Below are 16,166 nucleotides of genomic sequence, written 5' to 3'. Positions count from 1 at the left end.
AATACAAAATACAAAGACATGTACCTCTGAGAGTGTGGATGTGGCAACCCATGTGGTGGCTTGTCCCTCCTTTGAGTGCAATTGCCAGTGACTCTTGCATTCAAAGTCTTGCTTTAGGCACACATTCAAATCACAGTTCAAAGCAGTTTATCTTAATATAGTGTTGGATCAGGGTATTATTTGTTTCAGATTTCATCAGACTGGAAACAGGAGGGTGTAACATATTTAACAATATTAAAGCTTAAAAATCGGTGTGAGGCAGCTCTCTGGTCCTCTTAACACCTCCACCTTTACCTTTCCGAAGAATCCTAAATGCTGTGAGACTAGAAGTTTATTTGTGCTCTGAGGTTCTCAAGCACTTTCACTCTTTAGGAAAAAAAAAAAGAAAAGTCTCACAGTTATTTAAGAAATTGAGCCTGAACCATCCGAGGATAGGAGATTTCTTCCTTTTCCGATAAATGCCTGTGCTCAGCATCCTCAAATTTGGCTGTCTTTATTTACTTCTATATTAGTTCCAATTATGTGCAGTGTAAACCAGCTTTTTGATTAACAAAACAGCAGAGCATTGGTTAAGAACACTTAAACTTCAAAAAAATTCCCCTGGGAAGTGGGCTCTGAATTGGTTAATAATGTGCAGTACTTGCTAAATTGCTGACTTCCAGATGTGGAAAATATCTTTCTTGTTTAGGACCTATGTAACCTGATTGGATTACGACAGAAGCGTCACGTTGGAAGCTTTTGAGTGATTATTTAATTAACCATACAGTAGAAAGCTGTATTCTCCAGGAAATCCCTTCCATATTTGCATAACCAATCCCTTCAGAGCAAAGGTGGAGTCTTTTCTTTTTAATTTTACTTTAATTGTAATATCAAAAAATATATACTCCAAAACTTAGACCCCATGCCGTTTAATATCATGCTCTCCCTTCCCTGCTAAGTTTCTCCATGGCCTTTCTCTTTTCTCCTCCTGCCTCCCTACACACTCTCCCTTACTTTGTAGTGAGGTCTCCCCGAGGTGTAGAGAGATTCAGAGATCGGCCAACCGAGTGTTCTATGTTAATTTACTTAGAGACCCTTTATTAAAATGCCAAACTACTTTTTAATATTGGGATCCAGTCCAGAAATTCATCATGCACACACCCTAATACACATGCCCTAAGATGCAGCTCCCATGTAGCATTTTTTTTTTCTGGCTCTGGTACCTAAAAAGAAAATAATAATAATAATAAGAGAAAGGGCAGAGAATTTTGTTCCAGAAGCTGTACTGACATAGCTACACAATTTGATGTGCATCTCAAATCTGGTCATTAGAGATATCTATATAAGAAGAGACTATCTGGATTGAGGACCCGGGATCTTTCCCTTTAACTTTCGCCCCTTGGAGTTCTCCAGTTCTGTGAATGGTGTGCACCGTTTTCCGCCCTGTACTCTGTAGGATTTAGTGATGAGGATAATGATGCCAAAGGCTTGACGGGCGGGGAGGGGGGGGGTGGAGTGGGGGGAGAAGGGAGGGAGGGGGGAGGGAGGCGAAGGCGAAAGGGAGGGAGAGGAGGAAGGGAGGGAGGTGGAATTTCATTTCTTCCACTAAAGCGTTTGCGGAGACTTCAAGGTATAATCTATCCCAGATCCTTTCCCAGAGAGAAACTTGGCGATCACGTTTTCACATGATGCTCACGCTCAGGGCGCTTCAATTATCCCTCCCCACAAAGATAGGTGGCGCGTGTTTCAGGGTCTCTCGTCTCTCTCCTACAGAAAAGAAAAAGAAAAAAATGTCATTAGAAGAGGCGTAACACGTCAGTCCGTCCCCAGGTTTGTGTTTCCTGGAGTGGCCGAAAGAGATCAGTTCTAACCTGCTCTGCAGGAATAACGGTCCTGCCTCCCGACACTCTTGGCGAGGTTTTTGTACAGTTTGCTCCGGGAGCTGTTTCTTCGCTTCCACCTTTTTCTCCCCCACACTTCGCGGCTTCTTCATGCTTTTTCTTCTCACCATTTCTGGCCAAAACTACAAACAAGACTTCGCAGGTAGGTTTTTTTTCCTCCCCTTTTCTCTCTTTTTATCCCTTTTTGGTGTGCTCGTCCTCCATCCTCCTTTTCTAATTTTCTCATTTTGAGTGGGGATGTGAGTCTGAAGTGAGAAGGGGTGTCCGTGGGTAGGAATTTCAGGTGGGTTTAGCTCCTTTATGGCAAGCTTTTCTCAAGAGTGGCTTCTTCGCCTTCTCTTACACTCACACTCTCTCTCCTTGCTTTTCTCTCCTTTTTCCCTCCCCCAAATAATTTCCCCTGTACCTGTCCATTCAGGTAACCAAAGGTGCCCTTTGCTATCCAGCCCAGGAAAAGTTTTATTGAGAATTATATGGCTGGAATAAAAACTCATCAAGGGGAGAGGTCCTGCTCTATTTTCGCATCTAGTTCCAATTCATTATATTCAGCAATTAGGACTTGGCAAATACCTGTTAATAATTACAAAACTTGGTCAGTTACAGACCTACAAATTTGGGGGCAAGTCTTTCTCTTAGACATGGCAGTTCATCCTCTCCCACCGAGAAGGCTGTTTTCTAAGCAGAAAGTTGTCTGTTTTTGTCTGCTTAGCGAGTTTCATTTCTTTATTTCATTCTTTGTGTGTGTATGTGTGTGAAGTAACACCTCACTTCTGTGATTATAAATAAAGAAGTGAAAGTCCTCATGGAACTTGAGTCGTTTACCAAAGTGGGGGGGGGGGGGCACTACAGCTGGGAAGAAAACTGCTGTCAGGATATCAGGGTTTTAAATTAGGATAACTTTTAAAATTGTATTTTTAATGTCAAAGTAATATAGACATGGATTTAATAGAAGACACATACACACATATAACCCATTCCATACTTTGGCACTGAAAAGTCGAGAGAGAGATAGCAGGAGTTCCCAGGAACAGTGATGAGCCCGGCTAACATGAATGTGTTTATCTCCCACCTACTGATGTATTTTACATGCTCCCCCTGTAATGATGAAGGCAAGATTACTAACTCCAGACTTAGGAGTAACAGGCAAAGATAAAGTTTACAGCACAAATGCCCTGTCTCTCTCTCACACACACACATGCCCATAAAACTAGCAACTTACTTTATTAAACATGTATTTATATGCAGTCGTGTGTCTCAGGATGAATATAGACAGGCCAGCTGTTTCATCCCAGACACTTGTGTGACCATTTCTTTATTTCAGGATTTCCCCTAACAATTTCAAATCAATAGGACAAGGAAAGAAATGATAAAATGTGTCAAACTTAAAAGTCTCCTACTATGTATGCCTAGGTAAATTTAAGGTGCTTTCTAAAATATCCACTTCCCCTTCTCTCTGCCCCCCTCCCTTCACCCCTCTCAGCAAATGTGTGGAAACTGATACTCACTTTCCAGGTTTTCTGCAAAGCTTCTAGCACAGGAGACAATAGGTGCGGGGCGTGGGGACCGAGTGTGCCCGGCAGAGAAAGGGTTAATGGCCCTTGTGTTACAGTTTGCATCTGTTACATCTTTTATAGCCCCCTGTTTAAACTAATCCTCGAGGCACAGCATCTTCCCAACCTCCACCGAGTTTTCAGGATTCTCCTCTCCTGCCTGCCTCCGAGGTTCCCCTTCTCCAAGTTTTGACAGTTTCAACTGAAAAAATGCAGCGCCTCTCTCGATTTTTAGGTACAAAAGTTTCGAAGCCAGAAAGGATACCGTCATTTAGTAGAGCTTAAAAGTATTGCCGTAGTGGTTGGACTTTCTCTTTCCTTTCTTAAGGGAAAAAAAAATTCTACTGGAACTATTTAAGGGAACCAGTGTGGGGGAGCATGTGTGTGAGTGAGGTGGGGGGAAATACTTAAGTAAATATTGTCCAAGTGGCGGGGGGGGGGGGGTGGGGTAAAGGACAGTGTCCAAAGAGGCTTATAATTATATTTATCATTGCGGCGTAAAACGAGAAATCTTAATTTGGGGGCGAGGGTGGGGGGAGGAAGAGACAGTGCCTCGATAAACTCCAAAAGGGGAGGGGAGGGGGCGCTGGGCGAGTGGGCTTCCTATAATTACTATTATCAATTTGCCCGAGTGTGCTTCATCCAGGGGCTGTTTCGCGTTGTTTGTTTGTTTGTTTCCTCTGGGAATTGGGGGGTGGGGGGATGAGAAAAGATGAGAGCGAAAAGAAAACCTCGCTTCACCCCAAGTTCGCGAGCCGGGGGCTGAGGACTTTTCGGAGGAAAGGGTCCGCCTAGCCCTGAGTCAAGCGGTCTTACTGTACCGCCGTGTGCATTCCCTCATACGGTCAGGAGTTATGACTCATTTTGAAGATGTAATTCTTGTCTCTCTGATCCCCTCGCGGGTGCAACACACCAAACAGTAACAAACACAAAGCGCCTCGGGGCCAAGGCTGGGGGTGGGGGGCGGGGAGGGGGCCGCCGAAGTTTCGCTTTGGCGTTGGGGGGCGCGGATGGGTGCTCGCCGGGGCCCTGGCCCGGCTCCCCTGGGCGGCCCGCGCGCGTTTCAATGGGCGCGGGCGATGCCCACATTGTCGCTGTGTTTGGTTGCTAGATCGAGCCTGCGTGCTGCCGAAGCAGGGCGCCGAGTCCATGCGAACTGCCATCTGATCCGCTCTTATCAATGAAGCAGCCGATCATGGCGGATGGCCCCCGGTGCAAGAGGCGCAAACAAGCCAATCCCAGGAGGAAAAACGGTAAGAAGCGGCCCGAACCAAACTTTTCCGGGCCACTCCGCGGCTCGAGACCCACGGAGAAGGAGGGGGAAAGGGAAAAGGAACCGAGGCGGCGGCGGCGGCGGCGCCCAGGGCTCTAGGGCGAGCCTCCCTCCGCGGCCGGCGCCGGAGCCCGGCGCGCGCGGCGGCTGGACCGGGGGGAGTTGGGGAAGTGCCGGGCAAAGTGAGCGTCAGGCACCCGGGGGTCCGAGCGCGGGGGTCCGGCCGGGGCCCCGCGCCCCCAGCCCCGCTGCCCCCAGCCCCGCTGCCCCCCTCGAGCCCCTGCCTCCGCCCTCCCTCCGCCTCCGCCTCCCGCTCCGCTCGCGCCCGGCCCGCCGGGTCTCCGGCCGGGCTTCGGGAGCGTCCGGCTAGGGCAGGGCGGGGGCCCAGGCGCTGGGTCGCGCAGGATCCCGGGGCGGGGGCGGGGGTGGCAGAGAGACTGCGAAGGCAAGAGAGGGGAACCGGGGCTGCGCCTCAGCGAGGCTTAAAGTTTCTTGCCGGAGTCGCCCGGCCGCTTCTCGGTGCGCCAAGTAACGGTCCGCGGGCAGCGGGGCCCGGCCCATCGCGCCCAGACCCCGGGGTGGGAGGGAGTCTTCCGGCCCCGCGCGGGGTCCGGTGGGGTCGATGATGGCTCCGGGACGGATGACTCCTCTCCAGCAGGCTCTGGCCCCCAGGCCGGGGACTCAAGGAGTCGCAGGGCGCAGCGAGACTTTTCCCGGCAGTTTCTACATGGTCTGGAGGAGCCCGTTATCCAGGCTAATCAGGAAGGAGGAAGGAGAAAGGAGATGGGGGTTCGAGGGGCACACGCAGATCAGAGGTGGGATATTAAAGGGGGGGGGTGACAGTTTGGTAGGTCCATCTTGGAGAGAGCCAGAGAAGGGACGAGGGGGGGGAGAGAGAAACAGAGAGAGAGGAAGAGAGTGGGAGAGAGACCCCCTAGGTATTACCCCAAACAAAATCGTGGGAATAAAAGAGAAAAGTGATTGGCAAGAGCGCGGAAGGCGCCTGGGGGAGGGGAGAGGGCTGGGGACTAGCGAGGGTGCCGGGGGGGTGGGGGAGCTGACGGAGGATAACTGAGTTTAAAAAGAAAGAAACCAACCCCCGAAAACAAACAAGCGAACGAGCGCCAGCCCAGACTCGGAAAGGAAACTTCTCCCTCCCCTCGGTCTCAGCCCGATCACCCGGTGCGGGGCCGCGTAGACGCTCCCGAGGCAGGCGCGGGGACGCAGCGCCCACCCGGCCTCCCGGCCTCCGCAGCCCCAGCCCGCGCCTCGCGGGGACCGCCCGGGCCCACTTGGAGCAACTTTCCTCTAGAGAAGACAATTGTGCGCGCCCCCGGCCTGCCCCAGAGCTGCGCGGCGCGGGGAGGGGGCGGCTGGGGGCGCAGTGTGAGGTGCTGGAAGGAGCAAAACACAAAGACGAGAGAATTTTGATTAGAGACAAATGATGCTTTTCTCTCTCTCTCTCTCTCTCTCTCTCTAGGTTTTGTGTGTGTGTACGCGTGTGTGTGCGTGTGTGTATCTTTTGCTTGTTGTGGTGGAGGTGTCGAGCCATATGGGGGAGTGATAGAGGAATTTTAGTCAGAAACTGTTCGTTACGTTATCCTGCCTTTCCCCTTTGTGCTGTCTTTGATCTATTTGCTTGGCTTAGTATTACAGAAAAACAAGTACAATAATATATTCCGAGCTGCTTCCCCAAGATTCAGTTCAGGCTGCTTCTTTTTAAGTCTCTCCCTCTCTCTTTCTCCCTCTCTCTCTCTCTTAATTTAATTTTTTTTTCACTCCGGTGTCGCATTATTTAAGGTGGTCCTTACACAGGAGACCTCCCCTTCCCCATCTCTGAGTAATTTAGTAGACACTAAAATTACACCTAATGTCCCCCTCTCCTCTCTTGTGTTTCATCTGTTCCTTTTATTAAATGTTGGTTATTGATTTTCTAAAATCAATGTCTGTTGTGGGGCTTTTTTCCCCCTCTTACAAGTATCTAAAGCACGTTGCTGATCAACTGGATAACAAAAGCTTTGTGTCAAGGAGGCTTTTTCCCCCCTTCTGTTAAACAGTCATTTTTTTTGTTTGTTTGAAAGAAAAGAGAATGAGATTTAAAACAAGGCTCCCAGAAGTGTTCTTTTGCAGGGAAGACTATTTAAAGTGTGCATTTCTTCTTGCCTTCCTCCTTCCACCTCCTTCGGGATTTTGCCACCGTTGACCAGCCTGGCCCTAGCAGTGAGGTCAGGCCAGAGCCCAGGTCTAAGGAAATAAGGGGATCCTGGCTTCCTGGGAACCCCTGGGAGACCTGGCAGAGAGGGAGGCCCGTTGGGCGCTTCGCAGGTGGAATGGAGTGCCAGAGATGTCCGCAGTCATGGACACTGCAAGTATTTCCCCTCCACCCAGCCACTAACTTGGGAGAAGCCTCCACATTCCGAAGTGGAAAGTTGAATTGCACATTTTAAGGCGTTTACACAGATCCTGCACACTTAACATCAAGCCTGTCCATTGCTTACAGCTTCTCTAACTTTGACTGTTACCTGTCTCTTTTTCCAAATAAGCTATGGGAAAACATGCTGTATATTGGTTACTTGTAAGTGTTTTTCACTGGGTTTAATCTGACTGAGCAATGTTCTGGTTTTGAGAAGCAGGTAGAAGAGTATACCACCCCACCCCTTTTTCATTTTCTTTCTCATCAAACACATATCCAATGCCTTTCCCTTTGGGAATTGCTAGGATTTATCTGAACTGAGTGGATTTTTCTTTTTTCCTGGATTCATGGAAAAGATGTCACTTTTGAGCTTGTGTCTTTGCTGATAACACTAAATAATGATGATGCTTATCAAAATCATATAGAAATTCCTGGAAAGAAATAATGGCAATAATAATCGTAGAAGTAGAAGCTGGAAGGGAAAAAAAGATGGTCATCCAGGAACCTAGAATGGCACTTTATATAATTTTAATGAAGTCAACAGTGTATATATAGACTAAGGCGACAAGGAGATAAAACGTGTAAAGCAGTGTGTGTGTTTTAAAGGCTGGTCAAGAACGTGGGTTAGAAGACAATGCTATGTACATTTAATAAAAAGCAAAGGAGAAGGAGGCAGTTGAAGAAAAATAATGTACAAAGAGAGAAACAAGTATCTGAAATACAACCTTCCAGATTCTTAGGCTAGCAAGATGCCTGGCAGAGGCAGTGCCAGGGCCAAGTTAACCCATAGCGGGCAGTCAGTCTCCTTTCCCCCACATGGAAAGGATGAAATCTCTTCCCAGAAAATAAGATGTGCAGGAGGAAAGAGGGAGTGGGGTGAGGGGGAAGGAGGCAAAAAGCGAGTTGCCCGCAGACAAGAATGTGTGTCGGTTTCAAGAAAGTTCAGTCAGATGATCCTCAGTCGCCTGACTCACTTTGTAACACTTTCACTGAAGCTGGAGAGGAGGGGGAAAACCCAGCCCCCTTTTTCTTTCCCCTGATTATACCCCACTATCTCCACACAGCCTTGGAGTCAGAAATGAGCACTCGGAGCGGGAGATGCCCTGCTGCTGCTTGCCACCGGTGCGGCCCGTTTGTAACTTGCAAAGTTTGTTGCTTTTGCCCCTGATTCGGGCAGCGGGTCCTGGGATGCTCCTGCTTCCCTCCTGCCTCCCACGGAGCCCGGGAAGAGGGTCTGCCTCCCCATCCCGCCGCCTTCCAGCATCAGCCTCTGAAAAATCTCACAGAGACATGCGCGTTGTAGCGAAAATCAAATCCGGAAACTGCTTGTTTCAGAGAAAGGAATGAAGTTGTCTTTTAAAGAAAAACTGAATTAGGAGGAGAGAAAAGGGAAATAGGAGAAGAAAAGAAAAGTTAAATTTGATTTTTCTCCAGTTTCCACTAAAGGGTTGGGGACAGTGTGAAGGAGAAGGGGAGCTTTTTACAAATGCCTTTGGTCTCTGAACTTCAGTGGCAAAGAACAGGGATCAAGTTGAATGTTCTCAGGGCTTTGGATCCTAGAGGAGAAACAATCAGAAGAGCAGAAATGATTATCCCTGTTTAAAATAAGCCCTCACTCTTTACCACTTCCTTAAAGGAGTGGAGGTGCTGGTAGTGATGGTTAGAGGCAATGAGGGACGGAGAAGTTGCTCCCGTTTCAGAGATGCTTAAATGAAAAGGAAAGAAAATGCAGTCAACCCCTTCTCCAGGAGGTGCCTCCTAGCTCTCCTCCCTGAGAGGTGAAGTTGGGATGGGGCAACGAGAGTCACACACACTTAGACAGGGAAGTTTCCTTCGGATCACAGTCAGTCCAGACTTGGTTATCTTTGCAAAGTGTGGAAATCTTTGGCAAGTAGCTTTCTTCGTAAAGTTGATGAGCTTCTAGGGAGGCTGTTTTGCTGACTTTCAAAGCACTCGGGCAGCTTGTGTGGCAGGTACCAGTTCTGAGGGCGCTCCAAAGATATCCATCTCCATCCTTTTTTCTATGTGGAGATCTTCTGCAAGTTTTGTCGCGCTGCACACACTCAAGGCTGGGGGCTATGTATCTAGGCTGATCTATTTGTTTTGTTTTGGTCTGGAAAAACTAAGCCAATTGGGGTAGAAACATGCTTTCCTTCGCAGCAGAGCCAGTAGGCTGCTGGTGTCCATAGAGTGACAGTCCACCAGGACTAAGGGTGGGCTGAGGATTTTAAACTTTACATTGTTTCTGTGTTACCAAATACAAATAAATTCACGTCTTCCACCATTTGTTTTCAAATAGGGTAAAACCAAGATTAAAGTTCCCTGCTCAACTGCTATGTCATAGGTTTCAGTGTTTCCCTTCCTTCTTAATTTGCTTAAAGAAAATTCCAAGAGGTTATTAAAGACCTTGATGCCATATTAAGAATATTTCCTGGGAAAAATGTGTGTCTACCCTGAAGGTAGGAGAGGAGGGCGTTGCTAGCCTCTCTAGCAGTGCCGCGTTTATTCTAAGATGTGGGAGATTCTTTTCCTTGCAACAGTTTTTGTCATCTGCATTCTTCCAAGGCTTTTAAGGTGCATTTTCTTCTGTGTGAAAGGAAATTCTTTGTCCTTTTCCTCTCTGCACCGTGGCTTCCCAAGGTAGACACTATTTTGTGCCTGTCACAGAGAGAGGGAGTGCAGGTTTGCAATGCTCACAGACAATTGATTGTCTGCCCTAATGTGTTTCATTTACATGTTTATAACGTCAATGGTGCTGGGGTGTCCACTGTACCATTCATTCCCGCATTCCCACAAGGGGGCAATTGTCTGAATGGCCAAGTCAGACACCTTTTTGATTGCTCTTTGGTTGTCTTTTCAGAGCAAAGAGATAAAGGAGGAAAATCTGTGATGCAGAAACACTAGTTGAAAATATACAGAATTAAATGTCACCACAAAAGCAGATGTTAACATAAGCCCAAATATGCTTTTTAGCCAAGATGTGAAGGTTGAAAAAAATAATTCAGAGCAGAGGGAAGGATGATTTAAACCAATAAATATAGCCCTATTCCCCCTCTTTATTTCTTTTCTGTCTTTAGCAATCAGAAGATGAAATGTAATTTTCCTTTTCATTTTTAAGCCTTGAAACATCCAGGCACCTCCTCATTATTTGTATGTTTGCTGTGATTTGTGAATTTTGTATATATTTACATAGCTCTGTTTATGCCAACAGCATCAGCTTACCACTTGGAAAATCTATTGAATGACTATTTGGGCTGTGGGGAGGGTAAACTTTTAAAAAGTAAGATCCAAGTATTTCTTCATCAAGCAGTTTTTAAAAGGAAAACGATAATAATCAGTAGGCTCCATGGAAGCCTTTGCCTTAATAGCTATGTGCCAAATACTTTTATCTTGGGTGACAGTCATGTCAGAGTGAAAGCTCTCAGGAAAAGTGTAACTAGTAGTTACAAAGTAAATAAAGGATTTCGTTTTAAGGTATTCTGTAGTGTTTTTATGCTGTGTATGTGCATGTGTGTGTTTTGTCTTGTGTTTCCTCTGAGGAGGTAAGAAGAAAAGCCATCCATGCGTGTATCTTTTGGCTTTTCTCTTCTTTCCGTTCTCCCCTACATATTATGCATATACGTAGCCCACATGAATACACCTGTTTTAAAGAAAATCACAGTTCAGATGGTGCCTTGCTGGTTCATTTAGGAAACAACAGTTATTAGAAGTTGGTCTGATTTCGCGTGTGGTCCATGAAGAGAGAAAATACCAACTCTTGTATCATCTGGTGGGAGGCAAATGGGGGAAAAACTTTTATAATTTTGTAGTAAATTAGAGAGGGGGAAAAAATTGCCAGTCTGTGAAAAGATTTTTGCCTCTCCGGGAAGACACACACACACACAGTAGCTGCACCGTTAGCTGAACCCCTGACACGGCGGTCTTTTGAATGCCTTAGGTATGATTTCACTTTCGCTCACATCAATGCTGACCTGAATGCCTTTCATATCTGATCCGCTGTGTCTCTCCCAGTAAACATCCCCTGAGGGGAGAACAAAGAAAGGAGCTCTTCTTCTTCTTAATCACAATTCAGCCCTTTCACCGCCGGCAGGCTCCATTTGCATTCTGCCACAGAAAGCCAAGATGAAAAGAAAGAGAGAGAGAGAAAGAGAGAGAGAGAGAGAGAGAGAGGGGCACAGGGTAGTAGCTGAGTAAAATAACTTAGGTGTTTGTGGCTGTTTGTTGGGCTTCCCCTAGTTACCAGCCTTATATAGCTGATGCTCCACCAGGCCATGTCCCTCCTGACAGGCATATAGTGTTACAAGATGGCATGTCTGTACTATTCATGGCCACCCGCTCAACACTTGAGGTAAAAAGTGTCAGGAGGGGATCGAATTCTCCCCCAGAAGCCTGTTAGATTTGGGGTCAGGTGTGTGGACTTCCCGCCCTTAAGTGCTGCCTACGATTTGGCTTTAATAAGTCTGATTGTTTACCAGCAGACCAGAGAGGTGAGGGTCCTGGGGGTGGGAGGGACAGGCGAGCTAGAGACTGGGCCCCTGGTCTGGTTTCAGTGACGGGTCCTCACACCCAGCCTGAACACACTGATAAATCCTCAGGAAAACTGGAAAAGACTTTCCCATTTTTCCCCCTGACTTTTTATGATAATTCATATTTTCAAATGAAAGGGGAAAAAAGCCAAGAAGAAACTCTCAAATGAGCCAAAAAGGAAAAAAAAAAATTCTCTGAAAAGAATTTTAGGGGGAAAAGTTGTGCTATTTTAAAAAGCTTTGAGGGCTGTAAAGTGCCACGTTTTTCACACCTTCTCCATACATTTTTTTCAGATTTTTTTAGTATGTTTAACATTTGTGAGATGACAGCCTTTTTGTATCTCAAACTGGATGCTTCAGGATTTGTAGGGGAGGGGTTGGTGGTATTCACGTTCTCTTGTGAGAGAAAGTTTGTGCCTAAAGGCCTCCTTCCTAGGAACTGTTTAAACCCTCGCAGGCAGACCTGTCAGGTTTTACTGTGTTATTTGCCACCATTTTCAACATGCAAAAGTAACATGCAGTTAATGGTACTGGAATGAGACCACAGCAAGAGCAGAAACCTCTCGTGACAACTTTTCAGCGACATTATCTTGCTCCTAGACTGTCTTGTCTTTTTCTTCCCCTTTCTGAAACCACTTTTGAGATACCAGTACTTTTCTCCCAACAATTAGATTAAGGATACAATGCGCTCACACACATGCACAACACACACACACATTCACACACACACACACACACACAGAAACTTTGGAAGTGCAATCTCTTCCAACAGCAGAGTGAATGATTTGAAACGGGGGCTTTTCCAATAGCCCTTGTGGAAGATTTCACTTATAAGAGCAAAACTAACGGATGTATTAGAAGTTGTATGCGAACATGTGACACAGATTCCTGATTTTTTTTTCTTTTTCCCAGAAGATTTACAGAATTTACAAAAAGAGATTATCCCTACACCTTCCACCCCTCCTATCCACCCCCATGACCCAAGCAATGAAGGATTTAGGCAGATTTACTTCAGTAAACACCTTTGGACACTTGGGGGGAAAGTGGGAGTCTGTTTGCAAAAGGAGGCTTTTGTTAAGTGAGGTACGGGGATAATGCTTTACCAGGCAGCTGTGATATTAACCTACCCAGCAATGCGGGAACACTCTTTAACTCTTTGAGTGCCTGGCCCCTTGCGCTCAGCAGATAAAATCCTGGCTCTCCAAAGACACTCAGAATTCTGGCTCTAGCAGTTTATTATTCAGACAAGTCTTATAGGCATGAAAACTGTTCAAGCTTTTAAAACAATGTGGTTTAATTAGATGAGGTGGACTTACATTGCTCATAAGCCCTCCAAATGGTGGTTTATAATTGGCAAGGGAAAAAAAAAAGATAGAAAAAAGGAATCAAGGCAGCACATTAAAAATTCCAGGAAATATCTTTAGAAAAGCTATTTTCATTTCTAGCTTTTAAAATATTAGACTACGGTAGCTAGAGGGAATGAAGCAGCTGGGGCCTCTCTCCTTCCTATAAAAGACACCAGAAGTTTGTGATGAAGAAAGGGGCTTCAACTTGAAAAGCTATGAGAGGCCAGTTCGGACAGTGATATGATCTCAGCCTTTGTATCTTTTCAAGGGGGAAGTACTGCCTATCTGTCCAAACCTGGGAGGTCATGTGAACCTCAGAGTCAGGGCCTTGGGCTGGCCGTTACCAACTTGAGACTTTCCAAAGCAAGCAGAGAGGCATTTATGAGGAAGGAGTTAATGGTTATTTTTTGCTGGGCACAAGAATAACTTTACAGGTGTTGCATTTGGGCTTAAATAAGATTGCCTTATTTAGTTTCGAAAAAGAGTGTAGGTGTCAACATTCGAGCAGCCACAAATGTGTGAGAAAGTAAAGGGTATGAGACATGACGGAATTAAAGGTGTTTGCTATGTTGTTACACCGTGTGTCAGGCTGCAAGCTCCCTTTGTCACAGCCTCCTGGTGATTTGACAGCGCAGATCTACTTCCCTTCTAGGTGAGACAGCATTTTTAAACTGGAGTTATAAATATGGTACACACTTCGAGTTGCACCCTGTCTCCCAGATCCGTGAATCCTATTTGAAAGCATCTTGCCCTGAGACACAATGAACAAACGCCCGTATACAAGGAGGCTGTGGGCTCGGGGGCCCGGGCAGCGCCAGCATCACAGTAGCTGGCATTGACTGTTGTTTGGCAAGAAGGTCCTCTGCCAAATCATCCAATAATTAAGTTTTATGTTATTTGTATGAACGACCAAGCATGCAGTATTCCTTTTCAAATCAAAGGGAGGCTTAAAATTACTTTTTGAACACTTTCAGACCATGGTCAGGTCACAGTTTGGGGGCTGAATTAAAATGATCTCATTCATGATCTAATTGAGGTTGGCAAAACCTTAGCAGTAGCAGGAGTACATAAATATAAATCAAAGACCAAAATTTAGCAAATCATATCATTTGCTAGAAATCTGCTCATGAATTATTCTCCGATTGCCAACCCAGAAGTTAAACTTTGTCTCCCCTCAGCAACAGTAACTGCGCATATTTTTTCAGGCTTCTGACAGGAAAGTTAGAGGATCTGAAAAGAGAAAGGAGAAGGAAGATGATCACTGTGTCATCAGATATGGTACATTTGTGACCCAAGAAACTATGAGAGCTGATAAAGCCATGTACGTTTACAGTGGGTGCTGCAGCCTTGGTTAGAAATTAATATGGGTTTCTAAAAACCAGACTTTGGAAGAGCAGGCAGCACAGACACATTAAGAGTGTAAGGGGAGCAGACGTTTCAAGAAGGGTCTGATTGTACTTTGCTTTCATTTTTTCAATTGAGGAATGTAATCATCATAATGATTCATGATTATTTACAAATTTAGTTCTATTACTGAGCTGGGTCCAGGGATTGAGATTTGAAGTAGTGGTTAGAACTAGAAGACAATACGGAGCTGTTAGTGTGCATATTCAGGTTACCTTTCTTTCTTTCTTTCTTTTTAACGCTGCTATAAAATTAAGACTCCAAATAACTTTTCCTATAATATGTGGGATTAAATGTCATATTCTATGGTATCTAATCCATTTTTAAGTTGTTGTAAATTTTTCTTGTTTGCTGTGTATGATTTCATCTTAAACCCACACAACACTTCACTATAAACTAGAAGAGGTCTAATTCTGCAGTTGAATCCTGTGAAGTTAAAATTTTAAATCCTGTGTAAAAGAAGATACTCTTTTAATCAAACAATAAACACAGAACTGGTCAGTTGGCCACCTTTATATATCACAAATATATGAAGGTATATTTTTAAATCTTCAGGATAAACTAAGGTGGGAACATTTAAAAATAATCTCAGGTGAGAGAGGTAGATGACCACATTCCTTTGGGAATAGGTAATTGTCATTAATGATTTCCTAAAATGTATTCTACATTAAAAGAAAACTGTAATGGATTTCTCTTTAATAGTTACGTTGCCCATATGACAACATAGTGATTTTTGTTCTTTATATACTGTTTCTTATTTTTTTATAATAACTCTAGGAAAGGTACTCCTGACAAGATGATAGCCACCCCCTCCTCCCAAATAAGAAATAATCAGTAATAGATGAACAGATTAAAATATTGTGCTATATAAAATCTGAGGTTTTTTTTCTTTCTCTCAAATGGATGAGTAAATTTCAAGGAATTCAGTGCCCGAGTGATCTATAAATGTAATATATAGCTTTCACTGTTTCTTAGTTTAAGAAAGCATTTATTGTCTTGTATATCCAAGTAACTGTAATCAAGGAAATTGCAATTGCCTATTCTTGGAAGTACCTAAGTTTCTATTTTAGACACCATGCACATCAATGGAAGTGTTTCACATCATGAGAATTCTCAGTTTTAAGAGGTGAGGTTTATATATAAGGAACTCAGTAAGCTGTGTTTTCATAATAAATAGACCCATTAAGAGGGAAATATCTCTGAGCAAAATGGTTGTCCTCTAAAGATTTCCCATCACCTTTGCTCTGCTGATGGGAATTTGAAAACTAAATACAGCCCGTGTGCACACATTCCCACATGCACACAAACACAAATGCACCCTGGGATCCAAACTCTGAGAATTTTCCTCTTTAACTTTCACTACAATCATCTAGCTTGTGAATGAAATACACTTAAACAAAAATAGTAGAGGCGAAGAATTAATGTAGGTTCTTGTTTAGTAGGATTTATTGTAGGGGAGAAATGTGTTCCCTATGCCACATGACTCTTACAAAACTTACACCTATTAATCTAAGCTTCAAGTGTATTATTTAGGATAAATTACTAGCTTTCTGCTTTTGTACTGTTTTTTCCCATTTTCCTTCAGTATTACCAATCTTAACACAGATTATCCTAAACTGATTGCAAATTATTATAGTTTTTAAAACAGCATTCTGGAGTCCTGAATAAAGATGGTATTTTAAAGTAGTGTTTACAATATATAGAATAAAAAAGGGTGAGGGAGATTTAAAACCATACCGAACACTTAGAAATGTGTGGAGTTTTATACTTGTGC

General features: G+C 44.7%; 1 protein-coding gene and 1 long non-coding RNA gene across 8 annotated transcripts in view; one reads left to right on the top strand and one right to left on the bottom strand.

The window, feature by feature from the left end:
- The window catches only part of LOC129031756 (uncharacterized), a 57,804-nt gene extending 57,721 nt beyond the window's left edge, over positions 1-83 (bottom strand). The window contains exon 1 of the long non-coding RNA XR_008501111.1: positions 25-83. This is a non-coding gene — a long non-coding RNA (uncharacterized LOC129031756). The remainder of the gene's footprint in view (positions 1-24) is intronic.
- Positions 84-1,756: 1,673 nt separating this feature from the next.
- The window catches only part of ZEB2 (zinc finger E-box binding homeobox 2), a 131,931-nt gene continuing 117,521 nt past the window's right edge, over positions 1,757-16,166 (top strand). For 4 of the 7 annotated variants that reach the window (XM_063647438.1, XM_054477420.2, XM_054477418.2 and 1 more), the window contains exons 1-2: positions 1,757-2,022; positions 4,542-4,683. In XM_063647438.1, the coding sequence (XP_063503508.1) occupies positions 4,611-4,683 (73 nt within the window). In that variant the 5' untranslated portion in view covers positions 1,757-2,022; positions 4,542-4,610. Of the gene's footprint in view, positions 2,023-3,457; positions 3,666-4,232; positions 4,684-16,166 lie in introns of those variants that run through there. The other 3 variants (XM_063647436.1, XM_063647437.1, XM_063647439.1) reach the window with 3 other exon arrangements.

The sequence above is a fragment of the Pongo pygmaeus genome, chromosome 11 (assembly GCF_028885625.2).
Source record: "Pongo pygmaeus isolate AG05252 chromosome 11, NHGRI_mPonPyg2-v2.0_pri, whole genome shotgun sequence".
In the NCBI taxonomy this organism is placed as follows: Eukaryota; Metazoa; Chordata; class Mammalia; order Primates; family Hominidae; genus Pongo; species Pongo pygmaeus.
This window is presented reverse-complemented; position numbering and strand designations above follow the sequence as displayed.